The 16,877-nt window shown below is 51.8% G+C and overlaps 1 protein-coding gene across 7 annotated transcripts in view; it reads left to right on the top strand.

Moving 5' to 3' along the window:
- The window catches only part of BCL11B (BCL11 transcription factor B), a 109,784-nt gene extending 93,349 nt beyond the window's left edge, over positions 1–16,435 (top strand). For all 7 annotated transcript variants that reach the window (XM_070514287.1, XM_070514286.1, XM_070514285.1 and 4 more), the window contains one exon: positions 9,562–16,435. In XM_070514287.1, coding sequence (XP_070370388.1) covers positions 9,562–11,612 — 2,051 coding nt within the window. In that variant the 3' untranslated portion in view covers positions 11,613–16,435. The remainder of the gene's footprint in view (positions 1–9,561) is intronic.
- The last annotated feature ends 442 nt before the right edge of the window (positions 16,436–16,877 follow it).

Below are 16,877 nucleotides of genomic sequence, written 5' to 3'. Positions count from 1 at the left end.
ACCTACATCCTTTTGTTGTACTGAGATTTTGTTATACCGAACAGTTCGTGACTCAGGTAGGCCTTGAGTGTGGGCTTAAAAATCTTCATTTTTTTTTTTTAATATGAAAGTTTTCACTGTGATGGAATTTAGAGCAGTGGAATTTGATCGCTATCCAGCTAAGTTTGCCTGCATGTTGTCAGAGCCTCCTCAGACTGATCCCTAAGCCCCTTCTCAGTTCTGCCTCCAGTTCCTCCCCTCTGTGAATCTAGGGTCCCACCTCTTGCCTTTGAGCCTGCAGTGTTCTCTGCCAGGCGCACCCTTTCTCTGCACGACAGACTCATTCTGCCTTCTGAACTCAGCTCCAGGCTCTTGGAGGAGGAGTAGTCTTCCTGATCCTCCCAGGCTGTTGGTGTCTCCCTCCTCTGGGTCCTAAGCTGTGTGTCACACCCTTTATTAGTGACCAGCGGCCTGAACCCTTACTAGGTGTTTGTGGAATCTTTAGCCTCTTGCACTAGACTGCAGGCTCCCTGACGGCAGACGCTCATTTCTGTGTTCCTCCGCTCAGCACAGGGCCAGGCTCAGAGCAGACACTTTGTGCATTTGTGGAGTAAAGGAAGGAAGGGGGCAAGGAGCGGGTGAATACGTGGTGTTGAGAAGATCGCTTCCCCTTTTGCTATAACAGCACAGTTTCTGGGGCACCAGACGTAGTGCGACCTTGGGTCTTGTCTTGTTGCACTTCCTGGCTTTCTTAGGAGAAGAATAAGGACACCCGAGGGTGGGGCATCTTCTTACCATTCAGTATTTAACCCCGGGGTTGGATGGCGAGTGTGGGTGAGTGAGGACAGAACCAGCAGGGGCCCTGTGGGATTCTCCATAGATATTTGCCTCTCCAGCTGCACCTCCCATTTCTCCTCACCTGCCTCATTCTGTAGCAACAGAACGACTTTCTCTTTGGTGCAGCCCAGGCCCCCTGAGTGTGCTCCTGCAGTGCCCCCCACCCTGCACGCCTTTCCCTCCTTGCTCTGGGCCCGTCTGATTCTCCCCGTGTCGGGCTGGAACTCATGTCCGTGCACTGCTTCCTGCCTGCCTCCTCCGAGGCGCTCAAAGTCACTCAGCAGCTTCTGCTCTGCCTTAGAGTCCTTTGTGTGCACAGCTTAACCCACTCTCACTCCCCAACCTTGACCTGCGGCCTTCTGGAGGGGAGGGGTCATGACCTGCTCCTCTGAGTGGTCCCTCCTGTGGCCAGCACCTGGTACATGGTGACTGGATGGATGAGGGAGGGAAGGAATGAATGAGAATTGCGTGTCCCCAGAGCAATCGGGACAAGATTGGATTTCATTGGGCTCAGTAACTTCCTAGGAATGCCTCTTTTGCTTGAAGCAAGATGCACCGGTGTTCTGTGCACACCTAGCTGTCCAGGGGAATGCTGGGGCTCTCGGCTAAGGCTGTGGTGAAGGCCAGAGGTCCTTTCTTCCAGCCGGAGGTGACTCCAGGCCTCTGAAGCACAAACTTTACCTCTGCTGCCCGGACACAAATGGGGTAGTTGGACTGTCCCCGGACACTTTGAGGCCGAGCGAGGTTTTCTCAGTGTGAGGCCCCTTTATTCTCGGCGGAGGTACCTGTGGCATTTCCTGCTCAAAGCCTGCAGCTTGCCGGCGCTGGCCCGCACGGGGGTGTTCATGGGGCAGGTGGGAGGATTTGACATGGCTGGTTGGGGCCCCTCCTCAGAGCCAGTTAGGGCAGAGTCTGTCATCCCTGTGGAGGGGGGAGGCAACCAGGTGTGTGTCCAGCTCAGCACCGGCCCTGGGCTTAGACCAGGGTATGACTCTGGGCTCTGTGACCCATGAGCTGTGTGCCCTTGGGCCCCTCAATGATCTAAGATGAGACTTAGTTTCCTTTTTATGAAAAATCTGAATTAAAACCCACTCCAAAGTCACTGTGAGCATCCATCTGAGAGCACAAATCCAACCTTGGCACGTGTAGGTTGTTTGCACGTTGAACACACACCAAAGTCGAGGGCAAATGATGACCACATGTATGGTGGTCAGTATCCATCAGCGTTCCCCAAATGCTGGGGGAGGACAGAGGGGGCCTCTCCTTGGACTGTGTCTGAAAAGGGGTTTTGCAGGTAGAGAAGGAAAGGCAGGAATTCCAGGCCCCGGAAGGCCGTGCTAGAGATGGAGGTGTGAAAATTCGCGGCCCCAAGGAGAGGACAGGGAGGGTGAGTGGCCAGGGCGTGGGTGGGCAGTGAGTTCGGCCAGATCCCGCAGGCTGAGTGCCTGGAGCTTCCCCCAGGGCAGCAGGGGTCATCAGCTCTGTGATTTGGGGGGCTCGCTGGCCTGCTTGCCCCCTCTGCAGACGGCAGCTTGCAGGTGGGCGGGGCGGGGGGCGCAGTGTCTCGGTTCTGTTCGGAGTCACCCGGATCCCGGCCTGCCCAGGCGGTTGGAATGCAGCTGGCGAGGGCGTGGGTGTGCTGGGTGGGGCCTCTGGCCGGCGCGCCTGGGAAGTGGGGCCGTTTGTTGCTGAACCGAGCCCAGCTCCGGAGGCGGTCCGGCCTGGAGGGCAGATTGTAGAGCCAGACGGGTTCACCCAGACCTGGGCAGACACCCTTGTCCTGGTGGTGATGACCTCAGCGACGCCGACCACAGGGAAGCAGACAGACAGAACACAGCACTCACCCAGGCCACCGACAGTTCTGAAGCCCAGATGCATTAAGTGCCGGCAGCCAGTCACAGCAGTGGACAAGACCGGCTGGGTCCCTGTCCTCAGGGAGCTTGGAATCCAGCCCAGGTGATGAATTTTAAATGAATAACTCCAGGCCAATAATGTGGCCTTGAGCAATTTCCGTCAGCTCTCCAAGCCTCCTTTATTGCTCCTGTAAATGGTCACGGGGCACAGAGTGATTGTGAGCACTAAGTGGGGAGATACAGGTGAGAGGTCACACCATGTGGGTTCTGAACCCCCAAATTCAGCTCAGCCCTTGCCTTCTCTCCCCCAGCACCCTGAACTTCTCCCAAGGGATACTGATACTTTTCCTTAAATAATTGAGAGGCTTGTTAGATGTTCCCGTCTACCGAGAGCAAGCTGTTTCCTTAGCTGCTAGCAGAGGACCGAGGGGATAAAGGATGCCCAGCTCCTGCTTGTGGTTAACGAATGAAGGACAAGGGTGGTCATCGCTCTCAGCAGGATGTAAACTGCTCCCGAGTCTATCCAGCGCTGTCTCTCCTGGTCCCCCATTTACTGGGCTGAAGCACACTGGGATGCAGGGACATCAAAGAGGCCTCTTAGAGCCACAGTGTATGGCAATGGCTGCCTGGAGCACAGGGTTAAAGAGGATTCTGGGTCTGGAGAGAGAGTGCGGGGATGGACTGGCAATGTCTGCCACAGGCATGGGTGGAGGTGCATGGGCTCTATTAGAAGAGGCTGGCTCAGCACCTCATCACCCAGGAGACCATTTATAAGGAGTACCAGCACCACTGCGTTCTCTGCCCCCCGCAACCACCACCAGCACCAACACCCAACAAAGCGCATCTGTTCCTTTTCCCTGAGATAATCAGCATGATCTCACTGAGTTATTGCAATTCTAGCCAGAAGCAATCCATCTCCACATTTGAGTTAGTGCATGGGCTACCCCGTCCCCTCCCCAGGCTCCCTTGGCTTGGGGGGCCCCAGGTCTGTGCACTTTTCTCTTTGGACCAGGCTTTTATCAGTCAGTAAAGGGCTCAAGAGCACAGCCAGCTGTGTGGCCTCGAGCGGACCGCATCATCTCTTCCACCCCTCAGTTTCCTCATCTGTAACCCGGTGCTGATGATGCGTCTTCCCCGGGGCTTGTTGGGAGCCTCCCCTGAGGTCAATTCCGCTTAGCTGTGGGCCGGCTCCTGGAAGGATTTAATAATGGCTTATTGTTGCTGCTGCTTTTATTCTCTGGCTCTGCCTTCTCTCTGGGAGAGGCTGAGTTCTGGTAGAATGCTCAGAACAAGCAGGGAGGGTTATAGAATTCCTAGATGACCGAGCTCAGAAATAATAGAAACACGAAACTTGCAAAGACCCCCCCCTCCCCCCCCCCCCCGAGGTGGCCAGTTGACACTTTCTTTCTGAGATCATGAAAGGGGAGACAGTTTTTAAACTAATACACGTCTAAGGGTTAATCGAGATAATTAGCATCATTTTGGGACTGTGGACACAGCATCATTAGCGGTCAGAGGTTCTGGAGGAGCACTGGGTGGTTGGCCAGGGAGGTCAGCTCTCCCCTGGGGCACTGGGCACCTTGAAGTCCAGAGACAGGAAGGGACATACCCCAGGGGACCCGGGATCCAGCTTCCTGCCCCTGGATCCAGCTGCCTGGCATCTCAAGACCCCGTCACCAGGTGCTGAGTGATGTGTTGTCCCCAGTGGGCTCACTCGCTCTGTGAAACGGCTTCCCTCCAGGGGCCAGGCCCATGGGGGACCTGATTGGGTTCCATCAAAGGGTAACTGATGCCCTTCACTGGGAGGAGACACACAGTGTGGCAGGAGAACCTCTTTCTTGGCTGTTTTCATTGTGAAACAGGCCCCAACAAGAATAAAGAGAAGGATGGATCCCTCAGGTGGTGCTGTGTGCCGGGGAGTCAGCTGGGAGCCTGGGGGTCGCCTTCCGCGCGTGGCTGTGGGATTTGGCTTCATGAGCTCCAGCTTCATCACATGCTGGCAGGGATGTGGTCCTTACCTGGCCTCCCTCAGAGGCCGTGTGAGTAACAATGAAACCCACTAATGCATATGAAAATGCCAAGCCAACTGTAAAGTGCTCTGCAAACTGTAGAGTGCCATGTGAAGCCAACACCCGGTTCTTACTTTAGCTTCCAAGTGTGAGGACTCTCATTTTGGCCTCTAGCTTTTAGAGAACAGCCCGGGGAGAATATCACCCTAGGTCCTGTTGAGCGGGGAGGTGGGGTCTCCTTGCTGCTCCCTTCTGAGCAGCAATGAACCGCTAGCTCTCTCCCGGCAGGAATGCCCTTCCATTTGGTATCACGCAGCTTTAGGAGGAGACCTGTTAAACTAGCGCTCTCAATTATGGCCTTTTCATTGAATAATAACTCAATTAAAGGTGCATTTTTTATTAAACATCACTGATACCTTTATTGGTATTATTAGAGTAACCGGCATAATAAGGAGGACCAATTATTTAAGTGCTCATTAAAAAAAAAACCCCAAAAACACCATCTAATAGCAGAAGACGAGCAACATTTCATTGCAGGAGTCCAGTAGCATGTTGGTTCCCAAGCGTCACAATAAAAAATGATGTTTTCTCAACGTTTGCAAGTTTCTACTTCCCTGGAACCTCTAGTGCATTAGGCAGGCTGTATTAAAATTCCTCCAGGGTTTTATTACTGCCAGAGTCACACAGAAAGGCATCCTTGAAACATCCACAGCCAGATACACGGATGGATAATAAAAAACCGAGTCATATAAAGCCCATCGGCAACGTCTGCACAGTGACGTGTGCTTTTATCCGGTGTGTCCACATGCAGGATCTCATGTGGTCCCCCCAGCCCTCCTGGGTGGCAGGAATATTATTCCCATTCTGCTGATGAGGAAATCGGGGCTCGGAGAGGTTAAGTGACTTGATCGACTTCACTTTGCTGGGAATGTCAAAGCAGAGTTGTGAACCCGCCCCACCATCCTGGGATCTTGTAACCCAAGGATCACAGGGAATCTTCTGCATTTGAGAAAAACATGAGAGGCTCCCTTTGGAGCCAGTAGGCAAAGGAGATCCAGTGTGGGTTTCTGCCAGCTGATACTAAGCGTCTGAGAAAGGAAGCAAGCAAGGAAAGACACGGGCCCACGTTCTGAGTCGCAAGCCTGATTTTGCGATCGAAGTGCACCTGACATTTCTAGGTCTGTAGGCCAGGTTTGAGGTTGCTGGGTCAGCAGCTTCAAAATAATCTAGGCATCAATGTATCCGTCAGAACCTTAGCAGCCGCAGTAGTGGTGTGGCGGGAAGTGGATCCTCTGCGGGCCACTGGCAAAGTTGTCCCCTCGCAGGCCTCCAGCTCACGTCTGGGCAGGTGGCCCTGAGCTCCAGGAGAAGGTGACGGGGAGGAAACCTCTGGTCCCAGGAAGGGGAGAGAGCCAGCCCTGAGTTGGAAGCAGCTCGCTCGCCGAGGGTCTTCCAACGCATTTAAAAACGAGCCTTCGGTGACTGCGCAAGGGGCGAGTTTAAAATATTTAGCGAATTTTTGAATAGAAAAATGTTCCGAGTGGCTCTTCAAAGACTTTCTGACATTGTTCGGTTCTTGAAAGTGAGCAGCCCCAAGTGCTCAAGGCTACTTTTAAGCAACAGATAACCGTGAAGTGGTAATATGGAAATGAACTTTTGTTTTTTTTTTAAAGATGGGTGTGGGGAGTGAAAAGAGAGTTGTCTAGGGAGGGCCTTTGGGGGCTGAGAGATTTTTTAAAAATCAGAAGCTGTCAGATCCCGGGAAGACCGTCGCCCGCAATGAATCCTGCCTGCGCGCGGAGGGAAGTCTGGGAAACAAAAAGAAAGGCCTTCCCCTGGCCTGACCAGTGGGCCCTGAAATCTGACTTGATGGATACACATAGCCCTTCCCCACCTGAAGGACAGGTAACTTCCTCCCCAGGCTGGTCCAAGTTAGAGTTTTAGAAGTGTCTTTTTTTCCTTTTTTTCTAAAACAAGAAGTGGCAACACCTGAGCTCTTTAGAACAGGTAGCTACACGCTTCCTGGCGGCTGCCATTTTGAGATTTAAAAAAAAAAATGTTTTAATCGGCCATTTCAGCTGCAGAGCAGTCTTCACTCCTGGCCTGCCTGGGAGTTCTTGCATTTTCTTCTGATATCTGCATTCCTCACTGGCCACAGAACTTTCTAGAAAATGTACGGTCGGCAAAACAAGGGACTAGAAGTGCTCTGGAGATACCCAAGGAAATGAAGAGGATGAAAAAAACAGATTGGGGGAAGGGAGGTGGTCTGACCATCCGACTTAAAAACATGAGGAACCAGAACAGCTGTGTGCCATAAATCCATTAATTAGAGTGGCTGAAGCTGAGGTGAAGGGTACAGAAACACTCTTTAATTGGAAGATCTATGACCTTGTGGGATGTGGCACTTCATTTGTGTTATTAGCTTGTGTCAGAAAAGGTTTTTTATTTATCATCTACTTATTTATTACTTATTTATTTTGGCTTGCTCCAGAAAAGGGTTTGAGGAGGCATCTGTGGCTTCTGGCCAGCCCTCCTGAGAGGGTGTCTGAGGTACAGAGTTCTGTTCCCCACGGACGTTACTAATAAGCTAGGACAGGAGACAGTGCCTCCAAAGAAGCTGGGGCTTTCTATGCCAGCTGAGTGGGGAGCAGGGGGGGAAGGCTGGGGTGTCGCTGTGGCCCCAGGGCTCCCATGGTGAGAAACAGGGCGCCCAGGGCTGTGGGAGCCCTCCCTGCCGTTTTCCGGGTGGGAAAGATTCTCAGGGGCTCCAGTGTGGGCAGCAGCATCACCCAGACATCCCTGGAGAAGGAAATTACCCAGATACCCTGGAGAAAGAAAATCGCCTCAGCTCTCCTTGATGGGTTTTTCAAAGCGAGGAGAGGCTGAACTTCAAAATTCTTTGTTTCTTTCTGTCCTCCCCCTACCCGCTGGACACCTCACCACCACGCATGCAGACAAAATAGGAGACGAGAATGAGAGGACCCCCCTGGAACACCAAATGCGTGAAGCCTGTCTTGGCTTCTGGTGGGGGGGTGTTCTGGCCCAGTTGCTTCTGTGTTCTGGAAGACTCTCTGCCCTGGCCCCCAGACACACAGCGCCTTTCTGTGACATCGCACACATGCATGGCCCCTTGGAAGGTGTCGAGTCTCGCCTGTACAGAACTCAGGGCATTTGGTATTTACTGCTAAGGGTGAGGCCCCCCCCAAAACATAATTCGTGGGTGGAAAATAAATCTCTGCCCAGGATTTCAGGAGTCCTTAAGTCTTCTGGGGAGAGGCTGGGATGGGGGGATTGCCCCCGCGTCCTCTCCCGTCGCCATACTGTGACTGGGTACGGAAATGCCGTTGCACGTTCGGCTTCTCCGGCGAGTTGGTGGCTACTGTCCTTTATCAGCGTTGAAATCTTCCAGGTACACCAAAGTGTGGAAAAAACAAAAGAGGTTTTTCAAGATCGAGGCTGTGATGCCTTCTTCCCTTTTCCTTCCCCAGCCAGTGGGCGAAGCTGATGGTGGAAGGCAGGGCCTGCCCACACCTGTCCCGTTTATGTAAAGCATGGGGAGAGGCTCAGACTGGAAGAGCAATGAGCGTCGCCCACAGCTGTAGGAGGGCGCCCCAAGACAGGTTCTGGATGAAACCTTCAGCCTCCATTTTGTGACTGCCCCGATGATGGACAGGGACCGTCACGTTTTGGCTCAGTGCCACCAGTGTCCACTAAGATGGTTTCTGATGTCACCAGAGCCACTCTGTAACAAATCCACACTTGTGGCTGTTCATCCTGACCGCCCTGTCACGTGTGACGTTCTTTCCTTCAGTTAGTATTCTGGCAAAGGGCTTCATGAAGCCCAGTGGCCCCCTGCCCTGCGCCTCCCCCGGGGTCTCCCCATATTCCACACATGGTTAGGGGGGTGTGTGTGCGGCCATGGTGGCCCGGAGGGGGGCAGCTCTCACACAGTAGTCATCTTCGTAACATGCTAAATGCCCTCTGCTCCTACATATCCATGTTCAAATTTGACAGTCCTTTCTGCATAGATGCTGGTGTATGAAACCCTAGAATTTCCTATAACCAAAATCCCAAATGATGCTGAGGTATCAGCCATTTCTCTTAAAAAAAAAAAAGTCTGCTAGGCGATTCGGTTTGACTCGTGTTTTTTAGAACTTCCTTGGATCAAATGTTGCCCATTAGTGGTTCTCAAGGGGAGGGGGAGGGGCAGTCGTGTGTCGTCGTCGTCATCCGGCCGGGGCGGAGTGGGGGCGGGGGGGGGAGGAGTAGGAGGGGACCGGGACAGGACATCTGGCAACGCTTGAGAGATTTTTGGTTCTCAGGACTGGGAGGGAGTGACGCTAGCTTCTAGTGGGTAGGGGCCAGAAATGCTGCTGAACATCCTATGATGCACAGGGCGCCACCCCCACCCCCAAGAATTATCTGGGTCTAAATGTCAGTGGTGCCTTGGTTGACAAACCTTGGTTTAGAGGGTTGCGGGTGTCCCAGCTGTCCTATTGTTGGAGTCAGGCATTCTCACAAACGCGATCGCATTTGGCCTCTAATATAACGGGGATAGGAACCCCTTTTCTTTAGGGGAGCAAACCGAGGCCTCCGGAGTTGGAGCAACGTGCTGAGGGTGTGTGGCTGATCTGGGCGTTGCTGGGGCCGCCTGCCCACAGAGCTGGCTTCTTCGGCCCTCCAGCCCCGTGGAGTCGCTGCCGGAGGGTCTGCCGCGTCGCAGGCGTGGGCCTGCTCGGAAGTGGCCCCGCAGCCGCCTTTCAGAACCCTGGATCCTGGGATGCGCTCCCGGCCCGCCCGCCTCCAGGTCAGTGGCCCCGCGGTGCGTGCGCCCTGTCCGCTTCTCACGCTCTCTCTGCCTTTCTGTCCGTGTGTCTCCCCAGGTAAAGATGAGCCTTCCAGCTACATTTGCACAACATGCAAGCAGCCCTTCAACAGCGCGTGGTTCCTGCTGCAGCACGCGCAGAACACGCACGGCTTCCGCATCTACCTGGAGCCCGGGCCGGCCAGCAGCTCGCTCACGCCGCGGCTCACCATCCCGCCGCCGCTCGGGCCCGAGGCCGTGGCCCAGTCCCCGCTCATGAATTTCCTGGGCGACAGCAACCCCTTCAACCTGCTGCGCATGACGGGCCCCATCCTGCGGGACCACCCGGGCTTCGGCGAGGGCCGCCTGCCCGGCACGCCGCCCCTCTTCAGCCCGCCGCCGCGCCACCACCTGGACCCGCACCGCCTCAGTGCCGAGGAGATGGGGCTCGTCGCCCAGCACCCCAGTGCCTTTGACCGAGTCATGCGCCTGAACCCCATGGCCATCGACTCACCCGCCATGGACTTCTCGCGGCGGCTCCGCGAGCTGGCGGGCAACAGCTCCACGCCGCCGCCCGTGTCGCCGGGCCGCGGGAACCCTATGCACCGGCTCCTGAACCCCTTCCAGCCCAGCCCCAAGTCCCCGTTCCTGAGCACGCCGCCGCTGCCGCCCATGCCCCCCGGTGGCACGCCGCCGCCGCAGCCGCCCGCCAAGAGCAAGTCGTGCGAGTTCTGCGGCAAGACCTTCAAGTTCCAGAGCAATCTCATCGTGCACCGGCGCAGCCACACGGGCGAGAAGCCCTACAAGTGCCAGCTGTGCGACCACGCGTGCTCGCAGGCGAGCAAGCTCAAGCGCCACATGAAGACGCACATGCACAAGGCCGGCTCGCTGGCCGGCCGCTCGGACGACGGCCTCTCGGCCGCCAGCTCCCCGGAGCCCGGCACCAGCGAGCTGGCCGGCGAGGGCCTCAAGGCGGCCGACGGCGACTTCCGCCACCACGAGAGCGACCCGTCGCTGGGCCACGAGCCCGAGGAGGAGGACGAGGAGGAGGAGGAGGAGGAAGAGGAGCTGCTGCTGGAGAACGAGAGCCGGCCCGAGTCGAGCTTCAGCATGGACTCGGAGCTCAGCCGCAACCGCGAGAACGGCGGCGGCGGGGTGCCCGGGGTCCCGGGCGCGGGCGGCGTGGGCGGCGCGGCCAAGGCGCTGGCCGACGAGAAGGCGCTGGTGCTGGGCAAGGTGATGGAGAACGTGGGCCTGGGCGCGCTGCCGCAGTACGGCGAGCTGCTGGCCGACAAGCAGAAGCGCGGCGCCTTCCTGAAGCGCGCGGCGGGCGGCGGCGACGCGGGCGACGACGACGACGCGGGCGGCTGCGGGGACGCGGGCCCGGGGGGCGCGGTCAACGGGCGCGGCGGGGGCTTCGCGCCGGGCGCCGAGCCCTTCCCGGGCCTCTTCCCGCGCAAGCCGGCGCCGCTGCCCAGCCCCGGGCTCAACAGCGCGGCCAAGCGCATCAAGGTGGAGAAGGACCTGGAGCTGCCGCCCGCCGCGCTCATCCCGTCCGAGAACGTGTACTCGCAGTGGCTCGTGGGCTACGCGGCGTCGCGGCACTTCATGAAGGACCCCTTCCTGGGCTTCACGGACGCGCGCCAGTCGCCCTTCGCCACGTCGTCCGAGCACTCGTCCGAGAACGGCAGCCTGCGCTTCTCCACGCCGCCCGGGGACCTGCTGGACGGCGGCCTGTCGGGGCGCAGCGGCACGGCCAGTGGCGGCAGCACGCCGCACCTGGGCGGCCCGGGCCCCGGGCGGCCGAGCTCCAAGGAGGGCCGCCGCAGCGACACGTGCGAGTACTGCGGCAAGGTGTTCAAGAACTGTAGCAACCTGACGGTGCACCGGCGGAGCCACACCGGCGAGCGGCCTTACAAGTGCGAGCTGTGCAACTACGCGTGCGCGCAGAGCAGCAAGCTCACGCGCCACATGAAGACGCACGGGCAGATCGGCAAGGAGGTGTACCGCTGCGACATCTGCCAGATGCCCTTCAGCGTCTACAGCACCCTGGAGAAACACATGAAAAAGTGGCACGGCGAGCACTTGCTGACTAACGACGTCAAAATCGAGCAGGCTGAGCGGAGCTAAGCGCGCGCCCGCGTGCGTGCGCGGGCCCGGGCACCCCGCACCTGTACAGTGGAACCGTTGCCAACCGAGAGAATGCTGACCTGACGCTTGCCTCCGTGTCACCGCCACTTAGCACCCCGCGTGTCCCCGGGGCCCAGGGGAGGCAGCACTCCAACCTAACCTGTGTCTGCGAAGTCCTATGGAAACCCGAGGGTTGATTAAGGCAGTAAAAATTGTGGAGCCTTTTAACTGTGCAATAATTTCTGTATTTATTGGGTTTTGTAATTTTTTTGGCATGTGCAGGTACTTTTTATTATTATTCTTTCTGTTTAAATTCCTTTAAAAGATTTTGTTGGGTATCCATCCCTTCAGTTTTTTTTGTTTTTTTTTAAACCCAGTAGTAGCCTGAGCAATGACTCCCGAGCAATGTAGAGGGCAGCATATCTTTTAAATTATAATTTGGGGGGGAGGGCGCTGCTTTTTTGAAATTTAAGCTAAGCATGTGTAATTTCTTGTGAAGAAGCCAACACTTAAATGACTTTTAAAGTTGTTTACTTTTTTATTCCTTCTTTTTTGTTTGGTCCTGAAATAAAAAGTGGCATGCATGGTTTTTTTGGGGGGGTAAGGGTGGGTGTACAGCGGATAACAATCTTTAAAGTTGTAGCACTTTGTTTCAGAATTGGAATGGAGGTGTAGCACTGACCATATCCTGAGTAACAGAGGCCTTTTCTGTGTTGACTTCAACCTTTACATTATATGAGGAAACTCTCAGTGGTGGGGGAGAGGCCCCCCAAAAACTCAGCACTGCCAGAGAAACAGGAGTTTTTGAGGGCTGCCCCTGGACATGGCCCGAGAGCATTCTAAAATTGTGCATTCCTAGCAGGTACTGTCCTTTTCTTGGAATGTTGCTGTGCCCTGGGATGCCATCTTTGTGATTTGCTGTAGATGAGGCTAAATACAGTGGGCTGAGGGTACTTTTTTGGGGGTAGATGGTGATGGCCTGCAGTGACACAGAAACCAGCGGGGTTCTTTAGGCTTCTTCTGGCTTGGCAGCTTCTCTCTCTCTCTTCATCACCCCCACCACAGAAATCCCCAGTCATATGTTGCTACAAGTGATACATATGATAGCTGATCATGTCTCAAGCAGGCAAGTGCCCTGATGGAGAATCAAGGGAAGTGAGTGGTCTCTCATTTAATGCACACTGATGACATTGTACGGACCGGGGCGGGGGTGAGGGAGGGGGTGGGAAGCTTGCAAATTTCTGTTCCCTTTTACTGGAAAAGCAGGGGGGATGAGTTCCATCTGAGGGTGCCCAGAGCTACTTCCCAATTTTTTTTCTATCCCATTAGGTTGGAAGGTACTAAACATTGGACTGTTAAGATTAGACATTTGAATTCTGTTGACCCGCACTTTAAAGCTTTTGTTTGCATTTAAATTAAATGGCTTCTAAACAAGAAATTGCAGCATATTCTTCTCTTTGGCCCAGAGGTGGGTTAAACTGTAAGGGACGGCTGAGATTGAGTGTCAGTGTTGCTAAGCGTGGCATTCACAATACTGGCACTATAAAGAGCAAAAGAAAATAATAATTTATTGGACAGTTTTTCTACTGCCATTCAATTTGATGTGAGTGCCTTGAAAACTGATCTTCCTATTTGAGTCTCTTGAGACAAATGCAAAACTTTTTTTTTTTGACACGAAAAGACTTTTTTAAAAAGTAAAACAAGAAAAGTACATTCTTTAGCAACAAACAAAGCCACATTTACTTTAAATAAATTTTAAAAAATTCTGGTTGAAGATAGAGGACATGAAAATGCCATAAGACCCAATCAAATGAAGAAATAAACCCAGCACAACCGTGGACATCCATTAGCTGAATTATCCTCAGCCCCTTTTGTCTGGGACAACGCTGCTTAGATATGGAGTGGAGGCAATTTACTGCTGAATTAAACTCAAGTGACACAAGTTACAAGTTGATATTGTTGAATGAAAAACAAAACAATTCAGGAACAACGGCTAATTTTTTCTAAAATTAAATTTAGTGCACTCTGTCTTAAAAATACGTTTACAGTATTGGATACATACAAGGGTTAAAAAAAATTGTGTGTATGTGTGTTGGAGCGATCATTTTTTTTTCAAAGGTTGCTTAATAGGTTATAAAAAAAATGCCACAGTGGCTGCGTGTATATTGTTTTCTTTTGGTGATGGGGTTTTAGTATATATTATATATATTAAAATTTCTTGATTACTGTAAAAGTGGACCAGTATTTGTAATAATCGAGAATGCCTGGGCATTTTACAAAACAAGAAAAAAAACCTTTTCTTTTTGAAAATGTTGCAGTAAAATTTAAATGGTGGGTCTATAAATTTGTTCTTGTCACAGTAACTGTAAAGTCGGAGTTTTAGTAAATTTTTTTCTGCCTTGGGTGTTGAATTTTTATTTCAAAAAAAATGTATAGAAACTTGTATTTGGGGATTCAAAGGGGATTGCTACACCATGTAGAAAAAGTATGTAGAAAAAAAGTGCTTAATATTGTTATTGCTTTGCAGAAAAAAAAAATCACATTTCTGACCTGTACTTATTTTTCTCTTCCCACCTCCCTCTGGAATGGATATATTGGTTGGTTCATATGATGTAGGCACTTGCTGTATTTTTACTGGAGCTTGTAATTTTTTAACTGTAAGCTTGTCCTTTTAAAGGGATTTAATGTACCTTTTTGTTAGTGAATTTGGAAATAAAAAGAAAAAAAAAACAAAAACAAACAGGCTGCCATAATATATTTTTTTAATTTGGCAGGATAAAATATTGCAAAAAAAAAATTTGTATGTTAAGTCCTATTGTACAGGAGAAAAAAAGGTTGTTTGACAACCTTTGAGGAAGAGAAACAAAAGGAAGTAGTTAAATGCTTTGGTTCACAAATCATTTTAGTTGTATATATTTTTGTCGGAATTGGCCTCTACAAAGGACCGTCGGAGGAGGGCTTCGCTTGGAATGCCCCGAACCTTGCATCAAGGCTCCCTGGTATGGCCCCAGCAGACCAGATGGGAAATTCTTTTATTCGTGTTGAGTGGAAGAATCTGTTTTTGTAAAGATGTCAGTAACGTTTCACAGAGTCCTCCCTGTCTCTAAGAGGCCATCTGTAAGATGTCAGGTGTAGAGGAGAGAGAGCCAGAGAGCCTCTTCCTCCTCTGCTGTCGCCACTGTGGCGGTCAACACTGCCACCGCTCCCACCCTTAAGAGCAGAGAGAAATGCAAACCGAGCTTTCTTTAGTCCTTGAGAAAACATTAAACAAAAAATGTAATAAAAGGAGCTGGCGTATCAGCTAGGCACAGGTGACGCGATCTGCTCCTGAGACCGGCACAAATCGCATTTCAGGAAGGAGTTCCCATCACAACCACAACCTTTCATTCCATGGAGAGTGTTGGCCTCTTGTCTTTCTTACCTGCTTTGCTGCTTTTCTCTCCGAAACTTACATTCCGTCAGTTTCCGAATGCCTAGGCCCTGGGATGGATTCGGTGCCTTTTCATCTCTCTCTCTCCTTCCTCTGCGTCTCCTTTCTGTCCTCCAGCTTCTGTCGGTTCTTTATTTGTTTTCATTTTTACTTCTTTCTCCCTCTTTCTCCCTCCGCTCTTCTTTTTTTTTTTTGTAAAGCCAAGTAGCTTTAAGATAATAAAGTGGTGGTTTTTTGGATGAGGGAATAATACATTTTTTAAAAAATACCTATATCAGGAAGCCATTTTTTATTTCAGGAACTATAAGATACCATTATTTAAGGTTATGAAAGTATAACCGAGCATCCTTTTGGGCAATTCTTTACCAAATGCAGAAATCTTTCTTCTGGGAGCTTTTTTGTTTAACACGCTCTTTCCTCCTTGCCACTTGTCTTTGCAAAGTGAAAAGAAAGAGGGAGGGAGTGAGAGATTAAGCTGAGATAGTTTTCCACCCGCTCGACCTGGGCTGCCCTGTTAAGGCACTCGAGAGCTGTCGAGGTGGTCCTCCTGTGGTTACGACAGTGAGCCAGCTCTCACCAGCTTCCACAAAGTCACCAGAACGCCAGGACTAAGCCATCCTAAAGCACAAAGATTGTGTCTCTGTCGACTGCAGAGAAAAGAGAATTTTGCTTCTCTTTCATGTTTAAAAAGCCAACACTGAAGCAGATGACCCAGTGAGAGAGGCCCCCGCACATGGGTGACCCAGCCGACCTCAGGCCGGGTTCCACACTGCCACAACTTTGTTCAAAGTTGCCCCAAATTGGAACCTGCCACTTGCCATTAGAGGGTCTTTCACGGGGAGAGGAGGAGGCTGAATTACTCTAAGCAAAATGTGAAAAGGAAGTCAGCCTTTCATCCCAGCCCTCAGTGACAGTCAGTCGAAGGTTTCGTTGAACACAGGCAAACCCGAGACTTTGGTGCTCTTTGTATCTTAGCCCTGCAAAGCAAAGTTACATGGATTCCAGTTGTTTGCATTTGTACTGGCAAGGAGAAATATTTTTATTACCTTTTCTATTACTTATTGTATGGGCTTTTGTTGTTTACTTGGAAGTTCTGTCTTTACTACAAGTTTGGAACTATTTATTATTGCTTGGTATTTGTGCTCGTTTAAAAAACAGGCACTTTTTTTTTTATTATGGATAAAATGTTGAGATGACAGGAGGTCATTTCAATATGGCTTAGTAAAATATTTATTGTTCCTTTTATTCTCTGTACAAGATTTTTGGGCCTCTTTTTTCCCTTAATGTCACAATGTTGAGTTCAGCATGTGTCTGCCATTTCATTTGTACGCTTGTTCAAAACCAAGTTTGTTCTGGTTTCAAGTTATAAAAATAAATTGGACATTTAACTTGATCTCCAAACCTTGTCCTTTGCTGTGTCTCTTAAGGGTGGGGGATGGACAGCTTATTTCCAAGGGTGAATTGAAGGTCTTTCTCCATTTTCCACCTGACCCAAACCCTTGCGCCCGTATCTGAGAAGGCAGGAAATAAGGGCACGAGAGACCGGTCATTCTCTTCATTTACTCCTGGGAAGCAGTGTGATTTAGAACAGGGGTTCTCAGTCCTGGTTGCAGATTGGACTCACCTGGGAGCTTTTAAAAATCCCAGGGCCCAGGCCTCACCCCGTCCCAGCTCTTTCAGAATCTTTGGAGGTGGGATCCGGGCATCAGTATTTTTCAAAGTGATGCAGGTGATTCTTATATACAGCCAAGTTTGAGAATAAGTGATTTAGAAGTAAAAGTACTTGTCTGGTAACGGCAAGACTCGAGTGTAGTTTAATTCAGCTGACATTTCCT

Source organism: Equus asinus, chromosome 7 (assembly GCF_041296235.1).
Source record: "Equus asinus isolate D_3611 breed Donkey chromosome 7, EquAss-T2T_v2, whole genome shotgun sequence".
In the NCBI taxonomy this organism is placed as follows: Eukaryota; Metazoa; Chordata; class Mammalia; order Perissodactyla; family Equidae; genus Equus; species Equus asinus.
This window is presented reverse-complemented; position numbering and strand designations above follow the sequence as displayed.